The 23152-nt window shown below is 39.0% G+C and overlaps 1 protein-coding gene across 10 annotated transcripts in view; it reads left to right on the forward strand.

Moving 5' to 3' along the window:
- Positions 1 to 23152, forward strand: part of LOC141913248 (uncharacterized) — a 47973-nt gene that overhangs the window by 12885 nt on the left and 11936 nt on the right. For 4 of the 10 annotated variants that reach the window (XM_074804712.1, XM_074804719.1, XM_074804713.1 and 1 more), the window contains 13 exons: positions 2132 to 2535; positions 3778 to 3874; positions 4411 to 4514; positions 4963 to 5074; positions 5646 to 5803; positions 7143 to 7256; positions 7627 to 7656; positions 8531 to 8701; positions 9134 to 9292; positions 9403 to 9474; positions 9591 to 9614; positions 11659 to 11745; positions 17012 to 17149. In XM_074804712.1, the coding sequence (XP_074660813.1) occupies positions 2132 to 2535; positions 3778 to 3874; positions 4411 to 4514; positions 4963 to 5074; positions 5646 to 5803; positions 7143 to 7256; positions 7627 to 7656; positions 8531 to 8701; positions 9134 to 9292; positions 9403 to 9474; positions 9591 to 9614; positions 11659 to 11745; positions 17012 to 17149 (1670 nt within the window). Of the gene's footprint in view, positions 1 to 2131; positions 2536 to 2612; positions 2692 to 3777; positions 3875 to 4410; positions 4515 to 4962; positions 5075 to 5645; positions 5804 to 7142; positions 7257 to 7626; positions 7657 to 8530; positions 8702 to 9133; positions 9293 to 9402; positions 9475 to 9590; positions 9615 to 11658; positions 11746 to 17011; positions 17150 to 23152 lie in introns of all 10 variants that reach the window. The other 6 variants (XM_074804720.1, XM_074804714.1, XM_074804715.1 and 3 more) reach the window with 6 other exon arrangements.

The raw sequence follows: 23152 nt of genomic DNA on the forward strand, positions 1-23152 counted from the left end.
CCTAAAGACTGGTCTTTAGTTACTAGATTGGCTATAGAACTAATATGTTCTTAGACTGGTCTAAAATCTAAGCCATGACTGACTGTGCAACTGGTGCTTGTTCCATAGTCATGGCTTAGATTTTAGACCAATTTAAGACCATGTTATTTCTATAAACAATCTAACAACTTAAGACCAGTCTTAGAATTTAAGACCATTTTTGGACTTAAGTCTCAACTGAGGAACCAGCTGGGTCCTAAATCTGACTTAAACTAAACCAAACTCTGCTGATACATAGTAATATTAACAGTTAGGGTTTGAAGTTAAAACCGGGCTCAGTAATGAATGCATATCTTATATATAATCATCTAAAACTCTCTCTCTCTCTTTTTCTCTATTTTATTTCTTTATAAAATCTCATCGTAGAAGAATCTATCGATTGTAAGTGTTTAATAGTTCTGTGTATTCTAGATGGATAGCTTTCAGTGTTGTGTTTGTACCGGGATAGTTCATCCTTCAAACCGAGGGGTGGAGGGATAGAACCTTCCCTCGTTTGTGTCCCTGCTCTGATTGACATCCTCATCCATTGTTTGAAAACAAAAAAACAGCCTTCGAGAATATATTTGATAAGAAACGCGTTGCATTGTGGAATAAAAATGCCTCAATCGACAATGAATCTTGTTTGATATTCGCGCAGTGCTTCTAAATCCAATCATCTGAGTTAAAATGTGACGAAACAGTTGCGAAAATAAACTTATAATTGTTTCAGTGGGATTTGTATTTAATCTACAAACCGATGAAACTTGTTGATGTGAAGTTGAAGGATGTATGAAATTGAATGCATGCTCCGTGATGCCTTCCCCAGCCCCACTGTCTCCCATATTAGATTGAACAACAACATGCAGAAGCTACCAGCACTCTAAAGACTCTCAGCTATTCGTCTCTTTCTAATACTCATCTCTTGTAGCCTGTTATTATTAACACTTTATTAATGCTTTTATTTATAGTTTTCAACTATTCTAGATTTTTCACCATTCTAGTCACGAGCCGCAGTAGTTCCTGTCAGGTTCAGGGGCCATTTGGACAGCGGAGACTAATCTCCAAAAGTGGTTTCAGATCTTCAAGACCGGTCTCAAGTTGTTAGATTAGTTATAGAACCAAAATGAGCTTAGAATGGTCTTAAGTTGTTAGATTGGTTATAGAAATGAGTTTAGACTGGTCTCAAGTTGTTAGATTGGATATAGAACCAAAATGAGCTTAGAATGGTCTTAAGTTGTTAGATTGGTTATAGAAATGAGTTTAGACTGGTCTTATGCCGTTAGATTGGATATGGAATTAATGAGCTTACACTGGTCTTACGTTGTTAGATTGGTTATAGAACCAAAATGAGCTTAGAATGGTCTTAAGTTGTTAGATTGGTTATAGAAATGAGTTTAGACTGGTCTTATGCCGTTAGATTGGATATGGAATTAATGAGCTTAGACTGGTCTTACGTTGTTAGATCGGCTATAGAACAAAAATGAATTTAGACTGGTCATAACTGTTGAAAAGGCTCCTGATCTATATTTCTCACTGTTTGTTTTACTAATAATCCTATTCACTTCTCTCCGTTCTCTCTATTACGTTTATTTTCATTAATTTTTCGAAAATTATCACCTATAAAACCGATTGGGGTTTACGGATAGAGAATCAGTTTTAAGTGATGATTACTGTTGTTGTTTCTCCATCAACATTAACTCTTTGTCCTGGATGAAGCGACTCAATACACTGATGTTTATTTCAACTGGACTTGAGAGTCCCACATCAGGTCCCTGCCTAGCTCAGTCAGTCTGGGTGGTACATACATGATAAAAGTCTTATTAGCACCACCTTTCAATGAAGACTTTTTGGATATCCTTCAATACAGTTTCAAATGGATTAAAAAATGATGATTTAGGTCGACTGCCTTTCCTTTCTGGTCCTATTAAGACTTTTATCAGGAATGTACTACCAAAACTAACTGACCTAGGCAGGTACCTGATGTGGGGCACTCAACAAGTCAGGTTGAAATAAACGTTAGTTGCGAAAGCTCTTAATTTCTAATAAAACTCATTAACCGGTTTATTTATTACGTGGCTCCTCTAAAACTAAAGGTGATTATCTTTAATTTAAGGTTTATTGAAAGGATCGAAACCGAAGGGTCTAAAACGAGCTAAAACTATCTACGGAGGTGAACCGGCGACTAGCGCTGTTACTCCTAGAGTTAAACGTAATTCTACTCCCGGATTATTTTACGTGGCTTTCGATCCGCTACTAGAATCGCCCGGCGACGACGTATTCGTCTCCCCCGACGACGACGGCGAGCAGACGCAACAATCGGCTGTCGTTAAATCGGTGCGAGATCGAGTTTCGGACATCGAGCGTAATTCACCGACCGGTTCACAGGGGGCGATGTCGCCGTTACGATCGCCGGTCTCGGAGAGCAGCGACGCCGACTCGGCCGTTGAAACACCGGTGAAACTACGGAAACAGAAATCGACCAATCAGCAACGAGATGAATCCGACGAATGGAACGAGGTATAGTCAATTCAATTCAATTGATTTTATTCTAACAGTGATTCTCAGAGGTTTAATGATTTAAATCGATGTTTTAGATTTCAGATATATTTAATTTACTGCTCGGACATCGATTGAGTTCGATAAATGATTATCCTCTCTCCACTTCGATTATAGGTATTAAACACCCCCTCCCTCCACCCCCCACTCCCCTCCCTCCCTCCCTCCTCCCCCTCCTCCTCCCCTCCCCCCTCTCAAAATACTGTGAAATCTAGCATGAGCTTTAGGTTTAATGGTATAGACAAACAGGAATGTTTTATCAAGATTTTGCTTAAAGAGAAAACAAGAAGTTTAACTCTCAGACAGATACCTCCCAGACAGAGATACCTCTCAGACAGATAACTCTCAGACAGATACCTCTCAGACAAATATACCTCTCAGACAGAGATACCTCCCAGACAGAGATACCTCCCAGACAGAGATACCTCTCAGACAAATACCTCCCAGACAGAGATACCTCCCAGACAGAGATACCTCTCAGACAAATACCTCCCAGACAGAGATACCTCCCAGACAGAGATACCTCTCAGGCAAATACCTCCCAGACAGAGATACCTCCCGGACAGAGATACCTCCCGGACAGAGATACCTCCCGGACAGAGATACCTCCCAGACAGAGATACCTCCCAGACAGAGATACCTCTCAGACAGAGATACCTCTCAGACAGAGATACCTCTCAGACAATACTATGACAGGTGCCATTTAGACAGGTACTGCACTCATCTACCTCTCAGCCAAATACGATTGAGACAAGTACCATTCAGGTACCATTCAGACAGATACCACTCAATAACCAGGTAGCTCCAAAGGTTTATTTATATCCAGTATTAGGTGTTACCTAGATTCAAACAAAGGATATTTTCATTTGGCTTCAGGACGCATGTATTTCTACAGAGTACAGATTTTGCTTTATTTGTATATAGAGAATCCCACATACTGATTTAAGGAAAAGGTGAACCCCGCAGAGTTAAGTTCCATTAATCCAGTTATTTATTGATGCAACGTTTCGACTATAACCTGATAGTCATCTTCAGGAATACTATTCGGTTATAGTCAAAATGTTGAATCAAAACTTTTCGGACTTCATCTTCTCGTTATATTAGTGTGGGATTCTGTATATATTGTCAGGACACAGACTCGTTTCATCAATGATTGTTTGCTGTATTTTATTCAAGATGTTTATTTATATACAATGTTTGTAGATTGCTGATATTATGGCTACGTTCGGAGGTCGAATTACGAATAGAGAATCAGTTTTTATGAACGATTTTGACAAAGAATTTGCTAAACTCATCTCAGGTAAGCAGCAGAAGCAGCAGCAGCCGCAGCAGCAGCAGCAGCCACAGCCGCAGCAGCTGCAACACACAGCGTCACATCCAGTTTATTGGGATCCACTTTCTCAACTGTGGATTTGAAATTTCACGGAGTTCAATGAATAGATTTGAAGTCTAGAGATACAAACACAGTTCCACAGTTCCACTGAGTTTGATTCTAGGATATGAACTCTTAAAAAACTCTTGAATCAAACTTAAAACATCAAATATGGAACTGTGGAATTGTGGAACTGTGTCATGGAGTATGGAACATAAGTTCAATAGTTAGGTGTTCAAATGTGGAACTGGATTGCACAGCAGTCGGATCCATAACTGTGGAACTGGTTCCCGGGGCTAATGGAACCACAAGACGTGTGTGGAATAGGATTCAGTGGAATTGCGTACAGAGTGTGGATCCAGTTCCACAGTTTTAGGTTAACCATTATTGAGAGTAATAAGAACAGTGTTCGCATTGAATCAGTTCATTCATTCACAGATGTATATAATATTTCTACCCGTTAGGAGCTGGTAAAGTAATAAGCGTCGGTGATTGGTTAGAATCGATGAAATTAGAACAATACGAAAATCTATTCATCGCCAACGGTTTCGATAATATGGATTTCATGGTAAGAGTTTTACATTTCTAAGAAACGAACGAACGAACGAACGAACGAACGATCACTTTCATTTTCATCGTGTAGATTTAAGCCTCTCGTATCCAAAATCAGATAAATCTAGCTGATTCATACTATTTCAACGATTTCACATCAGCTTATCTTATTCATATCTTTTTATTCAAGCTTTTGGTTCTAGCCGCACTTTTATTATGTATCAATATTAGAATAGCCCTGTTACACTCTTACCATGTTGACGTGTAGAATAGAAAATAAGTTTAAAATCCACTATATGAATAACTTAAAAGACTAAAAGCGAATTTTATTTATCAAAATTTTTTAAATTTATGTTGTATGAATGTTTTATGTAAGTGCCTTAGAGGAATATTTCATTGAATAAGCCACCAAATATGGTAATTAATGATAATAATAATGATTATGATGATATTATGAACTGTAGGCACCTAACGTATTGGAAGAGGCCGATATTTTAGAGATGGGTATCTATAACGAGACTCATCGAGGTCAGATACTCGGAGCTGTTAAACTCATGTCACCGGTGCCATCTATAGGTCAGTACGATTATTAAACATTCCGCTAGAGTCATGACTCAAATACTGAACCATCTTGCTGAGATATGTTTAAATGACCAGACAAGTAGTACTATGTAGGTTAATTATCTATTAACACTCATTCACCTGATGAAGCTTCTATACATTAGTAGTGAAAGCTTGCGCATCTAATGAACAGTTAACCTATATAGTACTACTCGTCTAGTTATTTATTCTAAACCCGGTTAACCCTTTCAGTGCGTCTACACCGCAGTGCGGTGTACGAATCAGTGATGGACTTTGCTAGTACACCGCATTGCAGTGTATCGATGTAATTAGTAATTATCTCTCTTGTAAAAATGGCAGCACCTGTCAAACACTGTGAAATACTAGTAACTAACGATACACCGCGTCAGGGTGTAGACGCACTATAGTGGAATTCCCATTATTCAACACACTAGGGTGGAATTTTTTAACATTTTCAAATTATCTTCAGCACTATAGGGTATTAATTAGCACTGAAAGGGGTAAACACAGCTATATACTCTCAAATCTTGAGATATGATTGTTATTGCGTGTGCGTGTGTTGTAGGTATGAGTGGTAAAAATGAGGAGGATAGTGAAGATGAAATAGCCGTTGATGATTGGTTGAAATCGTTGAGTTTATCGGAATACATCGACACGTTTCATAAACACGATTTTACAACAATGAATAAAGTGCGGAAACTATGGGAACTCGAACTAACTACAGTAAGATCTACATATATTCTCTCATCCCTTATTCTATATTGTTTTATATGAAACGCATCAATTTCATCATGAATTCAAGGACCCGGTTTCATAGACTGGTATCAAAGTTACTCCTAGGGGTAACTCCCTAATCATAGTAACAATGAGAAACCTAGGCCCGGTTTCATAGACTGGTATCAAAGTTACCCCTAGGGGTAACTCCCTAACCATAGTAACAATGAGAAACCTAGGCCCGGTTTCATAGACTGGTATCAAAGTTACTCCTAGGGGTAACTCCCTAACCATAGTAACAATGAGAAACCTAGGCCCGGTTTCATAGACTGGTATCAAAGTTACTCCTAGGGGTAACTCCCTAACCATAGTAACAATGAGAAACCTAGGCCCGGTTTCATAGACTGGTATCAAAGTTACCCCTAGGGGTGACTCCCTAACCATAGTAACAATGAGAAACCTAGGCCCGGTTTCATAGACTGGTATCAAAGTTACCCCTAGGGGTAACTCCCTAACCATAGTAACAATGAGAAACCTAGGCCCGGTTTCATAGACTGGTATCAAAGTTACTCCTAGGGGTAACTCCCTAACCATAGTAACAATGAGAAACCTAGGCCCGGTTTCATAGACTGGTATCAAAGTTACTCCTAGGGGTAACTCCCTAACCATAGTAACAATGAGAAACCTAGGCCCGGTTTCATAGACTGGTATCAAAGTTACTCCTAGGGGTAACTCCCTAACCATAGTAACAATGAGAAACCTAGGCCCGGTTTCATAGACTGGTATCAAAGTTACCCCTAGGGGTAACTCCCTAACCATAGTAACAATGAGAAACCTAGGCCCGGTTTCATAGACTGGTATCAAAGTTACTCCTAGGGGTAACTCCCTAACCATAGTAACAATGATAAACCATGGTTATAACTGATAAATTTCAAAATGTTCCCAGGGTCTATTTTGCGTCCACATCTATGAAACCCAGTCCTGGGGTGGATTGACGGACTGCTGTTTAAAGGTCTTGTGATAGCTTTAAGAGTAATTTTGATCATTGGAAAGTAAATGTGGAGGGGTATTAGTAAGGTGTCACAGATTGGTGGACGATGGGTTAGATAACCTACCAGTTATACGGTGCTTGGACAGTAAAAATTTAAGAATTCATTCAGAAAAGTGAAACTAAAAAAAATATTTAAGGGTCTTTTACAAGACCCAAAAACTCCCTGAATCCATACCAGGTATAGATACAATGTATTCAGATGTATTTGAATGTATACGAGGTATTGATACAATGTATTCAGATGTATTTGAATGTATACGAGGTATTGATACAATGTATTTGGATGTATTTTTGTAGGTATTAGACATCACTAGACTCGGTCATCGGAAACGGATTCTAGCTTCATTAGGAGGTCATCTAGCCGATGAAAGTCTAGAGGAACTCGGTCAGACTGTTGATTTACGCAATTTAGTGAGTATCGTTATTCCTCAAATACATTCCAGCAAATATCTACATCACATTGAATAAGGACTAGTTTCCACATTTCTCTGGTTCCACATATCACTGGTTCCACATTTCTCTGGTTCCACATATCACTGGTTCCACATTTATCTGGTTCCACATATCACGTTTAGAATTTGTATTTGAAACATCTAGATATGAACTAATTTGACCAAAATTCAGCAAACGACTGTGGAAATGGCTACTGTGGAACCCAGAGGTGTGGAGTCCAGAACTGTGGAGTCTAGAACTGTGGAACTAGGGTTCAGAAGTGTGGAACTGAATCCTGATCAATAAGTTAGTTATGATAAATAATGAATATAAAATGAATTATTTTCAGCCGACAAGTTTCTCCTCTGATTCGACTGAGGTATTGCCATGATGTGTTACACACCAGGTCCTTACAGATTAGGGAATTAAATATCAGACAATGTTGGATTCCGTGACTTATAAGAACCCTGGGGCCAGTTTTATAGACTGGTATTATCTTTAACCCTACTTAAACCTAAAATCTACTGAAAATGAATTAAGTTAGTCCCCGGGTTAAAGATAATACCAGTCTATAAAACTGAGCCCTGGTTATTATATATAATGTATATATATTTGCACTGTTGTTGTTTCTATGTTCTTGATTCTCATTCAACTCTAGATTCAATTCACAGAATTTGATTTCTTTCCTCCCCCCCCCCCCAAAAAAATCATCTTTTTACCTTTCCGATAGTTTTAGATTTTTTGTAGTTTATTTGTTGATAGTTCTTACGTGTATGTTGCATGTGGTGTGTATGTGCCCCCCTCCTCCCCCCCCCCCGGGATCAGACTGACGCACGAACTCTGTGGCCAGACGCACCTCAATCAAATCCAACGCCAGACTAAAATCACATTTGAATCACGTAGAGAAATCTTGGTCATGAAATTGCACCCTGTAAAATCATCTTTCGACTGAAACAAGTGATTTGCGCTTGCCTCGTACCACACACCAGATTCTTAATGATGATAGCCAAAATGATGTGTACGTCATGCCACCTATATATGGTTGAATGAACTAGATAATGGCGGACAATCTTCTGATAATCAATAAACTCCAATAGATGGCGTATGAGTGATCAATAAAACTCAAATAAATAATAAAAATGAATTTTAAACGCGTTGATTTTATTTTTATTGGAAAATATCGAGTAAAACACTGAAAATTCTGCACTGAAAATCTCTGAATGTTTTACGATATATCGTTTCGATATTTTCAGAGTTGGAGTTTAAATCCGTTGATAAGAGATTCCGATCCGGATGTAAGTTTATTCCGGGATTATACGGGAATTACTCCGTTTAATCCACCAGGAACGGATCAACATCAGAACGCAACAATCAGATCGCCATCTAACGATTCCTCGCCGGACTCGGATCTGGATTCCACGAAGGTTCGTATAAAAACGGCGTTTTAGTGTTCCACGTATCACTATCGACTACCTTATTCCAGTGCCCGGTTTTATAGGCCGGGTATCAGAGTTACCCCTACGGGTCAAGGGCAGATTTAGGGGGTGTCCCCACATCTATCAGGAAGCTTTCAGTTAAAATGAATATTGATAATTATTTATTGCCATAATTCCATATAGAATTATACACCTTTTGGCTGACAAAATAAGATGCATGAATTAAAAAATTGTAAAACAACAGTTTTAACTAAGCTATGGTAAAAAGTCTTCATTTAAAAGCATCTAAGGATGGACTAAAAATTGGTAACTTATTCCAAAGAAATAGTGCACATGGGTAAAATGCTCTATGACCAGCAGATACGAGTTTGGTTCTATGTTGGACTAAAATGTAATTGATTTGTTTGCTTTGGGTTGCAGCAGCATCAGCAGCAGCAGCAGCAGCAGCGCAATATCAGTTACAGTAATATCGATATGCGACCTCCGAATGCGACTATGACTGTAAAATCTGATTTGATAAAAGGATGGCATCATACTCCTGATGTACTTATAAAAGGCTGCTGTAACTACAACGCACATGTGAGTATTATAACCATTGATGTGAAACACTCGACCATCAGTCATTTCAGCTTTAATTGACCATCAGTCATTTCAGCTTTTACTAAAATATTGTTTATGATTATTTACAGTATTTGGGATCAACTTTAGTTAAAGAATTAAATGGCCTCGAATCGACAAAAGAATCAATCGTTAAAATGAAGGTATGTACCGTACACCGGCGCCATCTGGTTTCGTGATATGAAACCGCACGCTCGACTGTCTATACTATACTGCCACCTGGTTGTATATAATAGAACTAAATATGTTTGTTTTCAAGCTGCGATATTGGGAGCGTTTAAAGGTTTGTATTTCATTGTGGTTTTTATCCCAGACCTTCTCACTGCTGATGCTCTCGTTGCTGCTGCTGGTGTTTCCTCGAACTGTTTTTGTTTGACTAATATTTTTTATGTGTTGTTAGTTTTTTTGACTAAAGCAACGTTTATTATGAGTTAATGAAGTTGTTAACTAACAGTAGTCGTTTCAAGGCACGAAATGTTAGAGATCACCTTGATTCAATTAAACAACTTGTCAGCGTTTGTTGTCGTTGACGATGGAAGCAATCGACCGAGCAGACGGAAACAATAAGAGTTTAACAATTCAACGAATCATAAGAGAATCACATAAATCAGGGAAAGAATCAAGGGTTGGGAACTGGGTCCTGGGGAGTTAACTCTTACTCACAACTGTAGAACTGGCTCCAGAGTTCAGAGTTAACTCTTACTCACAACTGTAGAACTGGATCATGAGTTCAGAGTTAACTCTGACTCACAACTGTAGAACTGGATCCTGAGTTCACAGTTAACTCTTACTCACAACTGTAGAACTGGATCATGAGTTCAGAGTTAACTCTTACTCACAACTGTAGAACTGGATCCTGAGTTCAGAGTTAACTCTTACTCACAACTGTGGAACTGAATCCTGATTTCAGAGTTGATTCTAACTCACAACTGTGAAACTGGACCGTGTATTGTACTCACAGTGGTGAAACTGACGGACACAGTTTGTTGATTTCTCATATTTCTGATTTCACTTATTCTATTGTGTTGATTACGAGGGGGTGGTGATGATGATATAGAGGGGAGGGGATGGTGATGATGATATAGAGGGGAGGGGATGGTGATGATGATATAGAGGGGAGGGGATGGTGATGATGATATAGAGGGGAGGGGATGGTGATGATGATATAGAGGGGAGGGGATGGTGATGATGATATAGAGGGGAGGGGATGGTGATGATGATATAGAGGGGAGGGGATGGTGATGATGATATAGAGGGGAGGGGATGGTGATGATGATATAGAGGGGAGGGGATGGTGATGATGATATAGAGGGGAGGGGATGGTGATGATGATATAGAGGGGAGGGGATGGTGATGATGATATAGAGGGGAGGGGATGGTGATGATGATATAGAGGGGAGGGGATGGTGATGATGATATAGAGGGGAGGGGATGGTGATGATGATATAGAGGGGAGGGGATGGTGATGATGATATAGAGGGGAGGGGATGGTGATGATGATATAGAGGGGAGGGGATGGTGATGATGATATAGAGGGGAGGGGATGGTGATGATGATATAGAGGGGAGGGGATGGTGATGATGATATAGAGGGGAGGGGGTGGTGATGATGATATAGAGGGGAGGGGATGGTGATGATGATATAGAGGGGAGGGGATGGTGATGATGATATAGAGGGGAGGGGATGGTGGTTTAGGGTGAGACTCAAGTTTGCTTTGTGTGTGTTTGGCTTTCATTGTTTAATGATGTAATGAGTTAGTGATGGAATCTCTCAGTGGAGAGCTCCGAGTCAGTCAGTCAGTCAGTCAGTGATTTTAGCTGGAGGGCATCGGAGGAGTCACATCTGTCCGTGTGTTTAATCCTTGTATTCAAGTTGTTCATCTCTGGATGAAATTGATACTAGTTTCACATGTGTTTATGTTATCGTTAAATATCAGTTGAATTGAATCCTTTGTTACCAGAATGTATAAGATGCAGTTGAGAAATGAAATTTAAACTCACAACTATTCTTAACAATTGGCTCTAAGAAATGTTGTACAATTTGAGTTATTGAAAATGAAATGATTTTACAATTTTAACTTATTGAGTTATAGTTACTGAAAATGAACTAATTTGAACTGGTCTCTTATTGGAACTGGTCCGTTTAAAACCGGTCCATGTAGAATTGGTCCATGTTGAGCTCCGAACGTTTTCTAATGATAATTGTGGCCATTTTTCTATCATTTTTATCAATTATTTCATAAATTTTTTATAATTTTGTGAATTCTATCAAATGAAATCAATCTTAGTTCTCAATGGTTATATTTTGTTTTATATTTTAATTTCCAGAGAATGACCGACAGTATACAAAAAGTTCCCAGTATAATACTGTCTATATTTTACCGAGGTGTGAAGTTCATCGATGCCAAATCAAAGGTAAGTGTCACCTAAAAGATATTCTTTAACTGTTTGAAAATTTGAGTAAAAGTTCCGAACCTGCCCACCTTGCTATCTACATTCCCGGTCTTACTTTCCCCTAGTAATAGCTCCACCTGTCCATGAAACTGTAACCCTAACCCTAACCCTAGCCCTACGGTCAACAGAGCCTCTATCCCAGGTAGCCGTAACCCTTAGTCAGCCACCGATTAACCCTAACCCTAGCTCCTCAACTCTAGCCCTCTACGGGATTTGAACCTGGGTCCACAGATTGCAAACCCTGAGCCTTACCACTAGACCACAGAGGTCTGGTGAATGATACAGTTTGGAAGACTGTCTGGTCAGTGTGGGTGACCAGTCAGCTGTGAGGTGACCAGTCAGGTGTAAGGTGACCAGTCAGGTGTGGTAACTGGTTTTCAAATACTGTATTCACTGATAATACCCACCATTCAATTCCTGATTACTAGAGTTCCTTATTATCAGGTTCACTGTGCTACCTGTAGCATTGTCGCACTAAAGTTTGCTTTATCCTGAGACTGGGTACTCTAAAAACTGCTAGGGGTACTCTAGAGATGCTGAGTGAACCCTGAGACTGCTCTTTAGCCTGTCAGGGCTATCCTAAGACCACCGGGGGGTACTACTCTGAGATTGCTGGTTTTCGAGATTATTCAGATATTTGTGAAATTGAATTATGTGGTTCACTGATTCAGTACATGTTTCATAGATTGACCTGAAATTCCCTTGAGTGAAGTGAGATTATTGTGAACTGTCATTTTATCTGACAACTTATAATAAATGAGAGAAGAGAAAACAGAGATCATTTATCAATCGCTATATATGCTAATAATATACCGTATATTAAAGAGAAAATTAAAACTGATGCCGTGAGTCGACTGACACAGGGAGTTGACTGAGACACTGGAGTCGACTGACATTTGAGTCAACTGTGAGTGGTTGACTGACAGGGGGTCACCTGATAGTAGTTGATTGTGAGGGGGGACGATCAGAGTTCAGTAAAACTTGCTGTCATAAAGATATATTTGATATCAGAAATTGTATTATAATTGATAAAACATCTTCATATTTGTAGCAATCTACAAAAATCAAACCACAGTACCACAGCTCGGGATCCATTTCCACAGCTCTGAATCCAGTTCCACAATCACTGGCCTCAGTTTCACGATTCATGATTGAAATTTTACCGTGATTTTATTTCAAATAAAGCGTTGAAACTAAACTCATTTTAGAATTTAAACTGATAAATGTAGAGCTGAGACCCTGTGCTAATATGAACTCAGTAATTAACAATCATTCAAAGATTTAACTCTTATTTACTATTGGAAAAAAACACCTCTGAATAACGACTAATAGAAATTGAGATGAATGACTGAAGATTGATAGAGGAATGGGAGGAGGGCGGACACTGAAAGAGCAGTGAGTTTATTATTTCTGGGGTTAAATCTCTTATCGCAAAACTTGTGAAAATTATACGTCAACGGTATTAATTTCGAACACTTCCCGAGATTGAAATTAACACATTTTTGACCAATTGTCGTCAGTAATAACGGTTATTAGAGACATCGAGTCGATTCAACAGAATGATAGATTCATCTTCGATATTTCCCCGATTCATTGACAACCCCCGGCGACGATTGTTGTGTCGATTCATAAAAACTGCATTTATTGCCTTAGCGCGATTGTATATTTTTCGGGGCGAGTTTTTATTTGATTCGTTTATTGAAAGCTGACCGCGGGCCTCGGTCGTGCCCGCGGGCAACAAACGATACCCGTTTAACGCGTATAAAGCCCGCGGGCGATACGTAAACCGGTCCCGCGCGGGTCTTTGTGCGACCGATAAAGTTAACACCTCGTCGTCGTAACGCGCGGTACAGATATCCGAGTAATTATAGGTTTCGACGGTTCGGGTCTCGCCCGTCGAACAACAAACTGTTTAATTGGAATTTACGGAAGTTTTAATGGTTTTTCTGTCGTGTCATCATCAATCACTCGCTGCCCGTAGATCGGCTACAGCTGCCCGGACGCGGCGGGCGCTCGGTTCTCACACTGCCAAAAAACTCACTTCCTCGTTTGACTGAATTTTCAAAACTGAGTCGCACGATAAGAAATGGTCGTAAAAACTGTCGGAGTTTAGTTGTTGTTTGGGGTTTTTTTTAACGATGCGTATATAATTTCCTTTTGACGTAATTTTCCCGAGGAATACAAGAATATAATCGTCCATAACTAATTCTGTATTTGTCAACCGCAACATAACCCTTCTGTACAAACTGCATTTATAGATAGGAGGGAGGACAGGAGGGAGAAGGCAGTTAAAGTAAAGCTTATTTTTTCGATTTCTTTAAATATTTTCAAATGAGAATTTAATATTTGTTTTTATCCCTTTACAAATTCTGATGCCATTTTTTTTTTTTTCACGTGGAATTTTCAGTGAAGTTGAAAATAATTCCTGAACCAAACAAATCTACTTCAAAAAAAAAATTGTCAAATTTCTCCCAAAGCAAAATTCAAGTTAAGAATTATTTGAATGTTTATTTTTATGGCTCCTGAATTAAAGTCGAAATTAAAAGTGGCATTTTGATTACTGCTAATTCTTTCCTCAAATCGAAAAGATAAATTTTTCTTATGATTCTAAAATTAAATATGAAATAAAAAGTGATCTTGAGACATTTCGATAACTGGTAATGTTTTCCTAAAAAAAACCTTTTTTGCACGTTTTTTGGTGGTTCCTAGAGTTAAAAGTGTGTGCGATATATCTATATCCGAAATCTGATGTTTCAACTATAAAACTCATGATTATTGTCAAAGTTCAGTTGGTTTCAGATAACGGATTAGTTCTAGCTAGTTAATTCAATAAGTTCTGTTTGAGTTAACACTATCGACATTAGTTCCTGTCAGTTGATTACAGCGTAATAAACGATAACACAATCATCACAATCATCACAATCATCACAATCAACCTGCTTTTATTATTCTAGTTTTTATCATGTCTTTCTTTATTAAACTGACGCAAAGATTATTTCGGACAATTTTGTCGATAAAACAATCTTTATATTTCACAATTCGTCGATTAGTAAATGTCATAGTTACACACAAACTATGTGAATTTTGCTTCTTAAGTCATCGTTGTTGTGATGACAATCATTACATTGACGACTTATCCAAATGATTACTTTCATTTTGTTAATTGAATTGGAATTATAAATTGAGGCTAAAAAATAGAGATGACTTCAGTAATGTGACGACTTATCCAAATGATGACTTACACTTAGTAAATTGAATTAGAAATACAAATTGAGACTCAAAAATAGAGATGACTTCAGTAATGTGACGACTTATCCAAATGATGACTTACACTTAGTAAATTGAATTAGAAATACAAATTGAGACTAAAAAATAGAGATGACTTCAGTAATGTGACGACTTTATACAAATGACGACCTCATCAAGTTCAATTTTACTTACTGAATATATGAGATAAGGATAATTATTTTATTATGATGATAATGATGGTCAATAAAGTTGATATAACCTCTATAATACCTCTATAACCTCCTTGTTACCTCTATAAACTGAATAATGAGGAGCGGTCTGTGCACATGTTGCCTCCGAGCGACTCATCATGATTTTATTATCAGTTCAGTTTTTCAATAATCAACAATAAAACGTCGTCGGTTTTGACTTTGTGCGATTGTGTCCTGATTGTATCTATAATCACGCTCGAACGGTCAGCGAAATGACCAGTGTCCAGTCAGCGATAAAATTAACAATATAGAATTCTCGGCGCAGCTTGCTGACCAGCTGAAGTTCAGTCGGTCGGTTCGAACCGCTGGTCCGGTCCATGTGTCGAGATGATTGATGTTAATTGAAGTTTATGGAACGTCACGTTTCGACCTGTAATTTACTAGTAAATTCTGTCTAGAAAAGGTGTCGTTAATGATCACCTTCGATTCTGTGTTTAATCATTTAGAAACCTATTCAGTTTCTCGTCCGATGTTCATTCATAGTTTTTCACGTTTGATAAAGAATAATTTGTCTGGATTTCGGGTCGAGAGTCGAATGAACTTTACACAGATTTCTTTAAATCAACGATTGAGATTTTTGTGGTTTTCAAATGAACATTTTTACTCCAGGTGTGTTGTAGGCAGCCATATGGCCGTACCCTGACCAGCCCAAACTCAACCCACCCTGTACCCGTACCCTGACCAGCCCAAACTCAACCCACCCTGTACCCGTACCCCGACCAGCCCAAACTCAAGCCACCCTGTACCCGTACCCACCCTGTACCCGTACCCTGACCAGCCCAAACTCAACCCAACCTGTACCCGTACCCTGACCAGCCCAAACTCAACCCACCCTGTACCCGTACCCCGACCAGCCCAAACTCAAGCCACCCTGTACCCGTACCCCGACCAGCCCAAACTCAAGCCACCCTGTACCCGTACCCTGACCAGCCCAAACTCAACCCACCCTGTACCCGTACCCTGACCAGCCCAAACTCAACCCACCCTGTACCCGTACCCTGACCAGCCCAAACTCAACCCACCCTGTACCCGTACCCTAACCAGCCCAAACTCAACCCACCCTGTACCCGTACCCTGACCAGCCTAAACTCAACCCAACCTGTACCCGTACCCCGACCAGCCCAAACTCAACCCACCCTGTACCCGTTCCCCGACCAGCCCAAACTCAACCCACCCCGTACCCCGACCAGCCCAAACTCAACCCACCCCGTACCCCGACCAGCCCAAACTCAACCCACCCCGTACCCCGACCAGCCCAAACTCAACCCACCCCGTACCCCGACCAGCCCAAACTCAACCCACCCAGTACCCAACTCTACACAGGGGGTGAGAATCTAAGAGATATTTTGTAAGACCTTCAAAACTTTCTGTTCACCAAAGAGCTTAATAAATTTTAAGTGAATAAAGGGCAGTGAATGAAAAAAATGCATTTTCTGTAAAATGGAGTAAAATACATGTAAAATATGATATGTTTAATATGGATTTCTGATAAACCAGATCAATTTCATCGGGTCCCAAAATGATCGTAATTAAGCGGGTTCTGGATAATAATGATATTAATAATTGAAATGATAATCGATTGCCTTGTATAGTACAAAATCTACGATGTTATCTGTACATGAAATGAGAGACGGTTTGAATCAAACTTCGATCATTCTTATTATTCGTGATAAGATATCAGTATGCAGTATCAGTATCAGTAAATGTTATGTGTATATATATTTCAGAATGTAATCTGTGAACACGAGATCGGTAATATATTCTGCGCTTGTCAAGACGCCGATGATATGAATTTCTTCGCGTATATAACTAAAGATTTACAGACAGGTCATCATTACTGTCATGTGTTCCGTGTGAAAACCACCGTAAGTAGAACACACTTTAATCAGATCAGATCTGTGTGTCCGGTTTAGGTTTAAAACGGTTTAGTTTGAGCTGCTGTCCTCATCGAAAACATGCAGTTAAACCAGAAGCGACTAAACCATGAACTAGAATTAATGTTTTTCTTGAAACTGGATTCCGATCAGTAACAGAAAATACAGTAAACCTTGTCTTACTCAGACATTGCCACCAATCCGGTGGGGGGGACTACTGATTGAATAAAACTGTGAAATTGGATCCAGTGTTTCATCAGACCGGGATAACTGTCATACACTGTACGCTACTGCCCTCTACTGTTAAAATCCATCACTAAACCGTGTGTGTGTATCCATACAGTGTCGCCTCCACGTGGCTTTATTCAGAACTAAACAGCTGCATTGATTCCCAACCAGCAGTTTTTTTGATGTTTCATATTTGTTCATCTTTCTCTCTCTCTGACCAGTGGCTAATTTTCGCCGATAAATATTACATGAGGCTTTGATGATATAAAACAGCAGGGGGTGAGGGGAGGTGAGAGGGGCTGAAAGGGGGGGTTCGATCATAAATAATGTGTTTGCGTTTGAAGTTATTAATTTGATCAGTTCCGCCAGTTTTCACATTTACTAATGTTTTTTATTGACCGCGAGTTTCGCAGAAAGAAAGATGACCAATTATTATACGACTAATATTCACCATCCACACACACAACGTATTGTGACCTTCGACTTGGTTCTATAAACATGATTACAACTTTCGACTAGTCTTACTTAAGCTCGTTTTGGTTCTATCACAAATCTTACAACTTCAAACTTAAGACCAGTCTAAAGGTTTAAGACCACTTTTAGACTTACGTCATTAATGTGCAGCTTTGATCACCTAGCTCGCTGGGGTTCTGCTCATTTTACAGAAAAATAGATCACCTTCTTAGTTCTCTAGTCAATCTGATAACTTAAGATCAGTCTTATTTAAGCTCAATTTAGTTCTGTAGTCAATTTGACACGTTAAAACCAGCCTTATGTTTTAAGACCACTTTAAGACTAACGTCGCAACAGTGCAACTGGATCCAGTGGACCAGGGGCCGGTTCCCATAGTCAAAACTTAAGACCAAAAGTGGTCTTGATTCTTAAGACTGGTCTTAATTTGTTAGATTGGCTATAGAACTAAGTTGGTCTTAGAACGGTCTTATGTCTAAGCCCTGACCTAGCTCACTGGGGCTGTACGCATGATCTTTTGTATTATCCCAAAACTAAGCCAAGGATCTAACTCCAGGGGGCGGGGGTTTGTCCATCTGAGCAAACCTAGCAATGTCTCAGAAATTTATCAGTTAGTTTGATATTTAAATAATCGGATATAATCATCAGACAGAGTGTCATCAGGGTGCGATTGGAGGACGAGAGGAAGGGAAGAGAGAGAGAATGGATTACTGGTGGTGTTTACACCATATGTGCGCTCTAGCTTCAGGCTAGTGAAAACGCTTCATTGAACTCCTACAATTGTAATATAAGAACTTGAATTCAGTCGAGCGGAATTTCATTATAATAAATTCATCATCATTCTGAAACTTATCGACTCACAGATTTTAGAGATTGAACAAAAACCTGTGCGATGAAGAAATCTGTTTAAACATTCTCACTGAATATATTCACATCTTACATTTGTTTATCAGCATCAGTGAAATCAACGAGTTCTGAATCTTTTCTTGAAAATCATGGGAAATTTGTACGTATTTTTGGTGTCTTGTTGTTCTTGCTGGTGATGAGTGGCACAAGGAACCTCTTGATAAGAAACAGCCCTCACTGAGGATATCATATAATTTAATCAGGGATTGAATTTTTGGTGTCTTGTTGTTCTTGCTGTTGATGAGTGACACAAGGAACCTCTTGATAAGAAACAGCCCTCACTGAGGATATCTTGTAATTCAATCAGGGAATTTTAATTTTTGGTGTCTTGTTGTTCTTGCTGGTGACGAGTGACACAAGGATTCTCCTGATAATAAACGGCCATCAACTGAAAATATCTTATAGTTTAATCAGGGAATTTTTGGTCAAGAGTCCGGAAAATTACCAATGAATTTAGTGAAGTTTTGGTCAAGTGTTTCCCGGAAATATGTGGAAATTTTTCAATTCCTTGATCTGTATTAGATTCTGACGTTGTTCTAACGGATGACAGCCTGTATTCTAGAAGCGCTTTAAGAATCGCAATAACTCAAAAAACAAAACCCATCTTGAGATGAACGTTTGATATGAGTTATTGAGGTATCTGAATTCAATCGAGGCTCGCTCGACGACGGCAACGTTTTAAAGCGTCTCCACGACGATAGAAAGGCGGAAATTTGCAACAATGTCGTCGTATCTCGGTAACAAATAATAGTGATGGTTGCTGACGGAGGAGATGTTGTTTTATGTTCAGCGGTTTGAACGTAATAAGGTTGATGATTGTTCATTCATTCGAATATCTGCCCACTATACATTGATTGCTGATGCTGGGCTAACGCAATTAATCTAAAACTCTCTCTTCTCTCCATCTCTTCCTCTTTCCTTTCACCTCTCTCTCCCTCTCTCTTCCCTCTTTTTTCACTCTCCCTCATTTTCCTCTCTCACTATCATCCTTTTTCTCCTCTTTTTCTCTCTTAAATTTCACTATCATCCTCTTTCTTCTCTCTTAAACTTTCTCCTCTTCTCATTCTCCCTCTCCACTCGCTCTCTATTCTCTCCCTGTCTCTTTCTGCCCTCTCCTCTTACCCCGTGGTCTCCCTGTACCGGTATTTCACTCTACACATTCCTCTCTCCCTCTCTTTGTCTGTAGTTCTCACAGTCTCAGTTAACTCCGCCCCTCTCTCTCCCCCTCTCTCTCGAATACTAATCGCTACGATGATATTTCGGGATGATATTTTGAATATGAACTTTCGGTTGACTCGGTCGGTTATTTAAATCAAGAACCGGGGCTGATTAATTTAATACAGCTGCTGCTACTATCGGAACAATACTTACTCGCATACATTATAATCCAATGACAGCAGAACGCAGTTTAAAATCTTCCTTCGAACTAATGAACGGGTGTCTGTTCTATAACACAATGAAATCACCGTTCAATTTCGATGTCACATATTTCACAGAAATGACAAAGAATGTTTCGATCGATGTCTCAATTTATGTCAGTTTTTATCTCATGGAAATATCTCCGAGATTTGACATCATTTTCTTTGATTCGTCGAATAGTTGTAAATGTTTCGTGTTTACAATCCGTTTCACAATAACGTGTTTTATTTACTGTTTCAGTTTTCACTTGATTAAGTTTGAAAGTCGTCGCGAGTCGTCGTGAGTTTCTCGCGCTGTGAATTCATGTGAAAATTAAACTGACAACAGATGTCTTAAATCTCACTGAATTAATAATACCCTGAAATATCACTCTACAATTTCAAATACCCTGAAATATCACTCTACAATTTCAAATACCCTGAAATATCACTCTACAATTTCAAATACCCTGAAATATCACTCTACAATTTCAAATACCTTGAAATATCACTCTACAATTTCAAATACCCTGAAATATCACTCTACAATTTCAAATACCTTGAAATATCACTCTACAATTTCAAATACCTTGAAATATCACTCTACAATTTCAAATACCCTGAAATATCAATCTACAATTTCAAATACCCTGAAATATCACTCTACAATCTCAGATAACCTGAAATATCACTCTACAATTTCAAATATCCTGAAATATCACTCTACAATTTCAAATACCCTGATTCCTGAAATATCAGCTCTTCAAATATCTCAAAGTACTCGTTAAACAATCTCAAAATATCGATCCACAATCTTAACAAATCTCAATAGTCTTACATATTTCCTCGTGAATTCGCAAACATAATTTTCAATCTGTAAAATCAGAAATAAATCGAAGCAGGCCGAGAAATCATCAGGGGTCGTGTACTTTTATTAGTTCTCATAAACTAGGAAAATAAACAATTTAGTTATTTAGAACGAGAAGGCGCAACATCTGTCAAATTGAAGACGAAATATTTCTGGTGCTCTGAGGGACGAGAGAGAGAGAGAGGGGCGGAGTAGATACTGATATAGTTTCTATAGTTTACTAGTTATCATCGCTACGCTGAGCATCAACGCGTCCCAACCTTAAATATCACACGGCGCCCGAATTTCGGCATCATTAAACAGATATGTATTGATAGAGCGAGGGCGATATAGTCGGGTTCGCGCTGTTTTTAAAGACTTCAGACACAACCGGTCAAATTTATGCGTAATTAAACTCATTTTTGACACTTGAACGCCGGCGCACTGAGGTCTCGAATTTACGAGCGCGCCCCGAAAAATATCCGACTACGTCTTCAAAGCGGCGTCGTCGTCGCGAGTTGTATCGTAGAGAATCACGCAGCATCTGTCATCCAGAAAATCAGCGCCGCTAAATAGAGCTGATAATTGTCGTTGATCGTTTTACTCTTGACTTCCTGTCTAGAAAATCCACTTACTTTCATATGACATACACACAAACACATAACACCGAGTCCCGGCCGCGGTCCCGGCCACGGTCCCGACGAGGTAAATTACACAAATTCAACGGAATCAATTTTCAAGTTGATGCTTTTGCGATTACGATGTTGATATATTTGATTCGACGACGATGATGATTTTATTGACGAGGCTGATAGATGTGGAAGGGTGGAAGAGGATGGGTGGATAATCTGTGAACTCTACAATTAAGTAGAACTACTACGTTTGAGATCAATCTACGTTTTTCAATCCTAGAAAATTACTTTTCCTGGAAATCAGGGAAATAATCAGGGGATTTTCTATTCTTTAGAAGAAGTCGGGAAATAGTCAGAGAATTTTGTTATAAAGCTAAATTCCAGGAATAAGTCAGGGAAATTTGTTTGCGTCTTTGTCTTATGTATTTTACTGCATTCATTGATCGGATTCTTAGCAAATCAAGTCAGGGAAAACAGTGGACATGTCAGGGAAGTCAGGTCAAATGAAAGTGGCCGAAACTAAGAATCTTATACACAAGATCTAAGACAAATTGATTTATTTAGAAAAGAAAATCTAAATGTATGAAATTTTCTTAAATCATTCGTCGTTTTGAATTGTATGAAAATGTGATAAAATGTAGTGTAATGTGATAATTCTTAAAATGTAGTGAAGATTTGAATTGAAGGCGATGGACAGTGTATTGTGAGTTTGGACAGCGTAGTGTGGGTTTGGACAGTGTATTGTGAGTTTGGACAGCGTATTGCGAGTTTGGACAGTGTATTGTGGGTTTGGACAGCGTATTGTGAGTTTGGACAGTGTATTGTGGGTTTGGACAGCGTATTGTGAGTTTGGACAGTGTATTGCGAGTTTGGACAGCGTATTGTGAGTTTAGACAGTGTATTGTGGGTTTGGACAGCGTATTGTGAGTTTGGACAGTGTATTGCGAGTTTGGACAGCGTATTGTGAGTTTGGACAGTGTATGGTGGGTTTGGACAGCGTATTGTGAGTTTGGACAGCGTATTGTGAGTTTGGACAGCGTATTGCGAGTTTGGACAGCGTATTGTGGGTTTGGACAGCGTATTGTGGGTTTGGACAGTGTATTGTGGGTTTGGTTGTAAAATACTGTACAGTGATTCATGTCTCGTGTTCAGACTTGAGTTTATTGCTATAATCTGTTTATTATCAGTTTGTGATGAGACAAACTCTTAATTGAATTGCGGTTTGAAATTCAATTATCACCGCACAATGTTCATTTATATCCAAACGAAAGACAGCCCTCTGAGTAACGCCATCTAATAATAACTTACACGTTTTCTTGAGACGTTTCAGCTAGTTACAACAACTCAATTGAATAATGTTTCCTATGAAAACTAACATTACTAAATAGAAAATCTTTAAGTATTTTGTTTCTATAACTTATGAGATTTTTTCTCACGAAAACAAATTAGATAGAGAAGATTTTTTTTAGAAAACTCAAACGTAGAATTCGAAACTAGTTGTGGCTCATTTTTG

The sequence above is a fragment of the Tubulanus polymorphus genome, chromosome 11 (genome assembly GCF_964204645.1).
Source record: "Tubulanus polymorphus chromosome 11, tnTubPoly1.2, whole genome shotgun sequence".
Taxonomy (NCBI): Eukaryota; Metazoa; Nemertea; class Palaeonemertea; order Tubulaniformes; family Tubulanidae; genus Tubulanus; species Tubulanus polymorphus.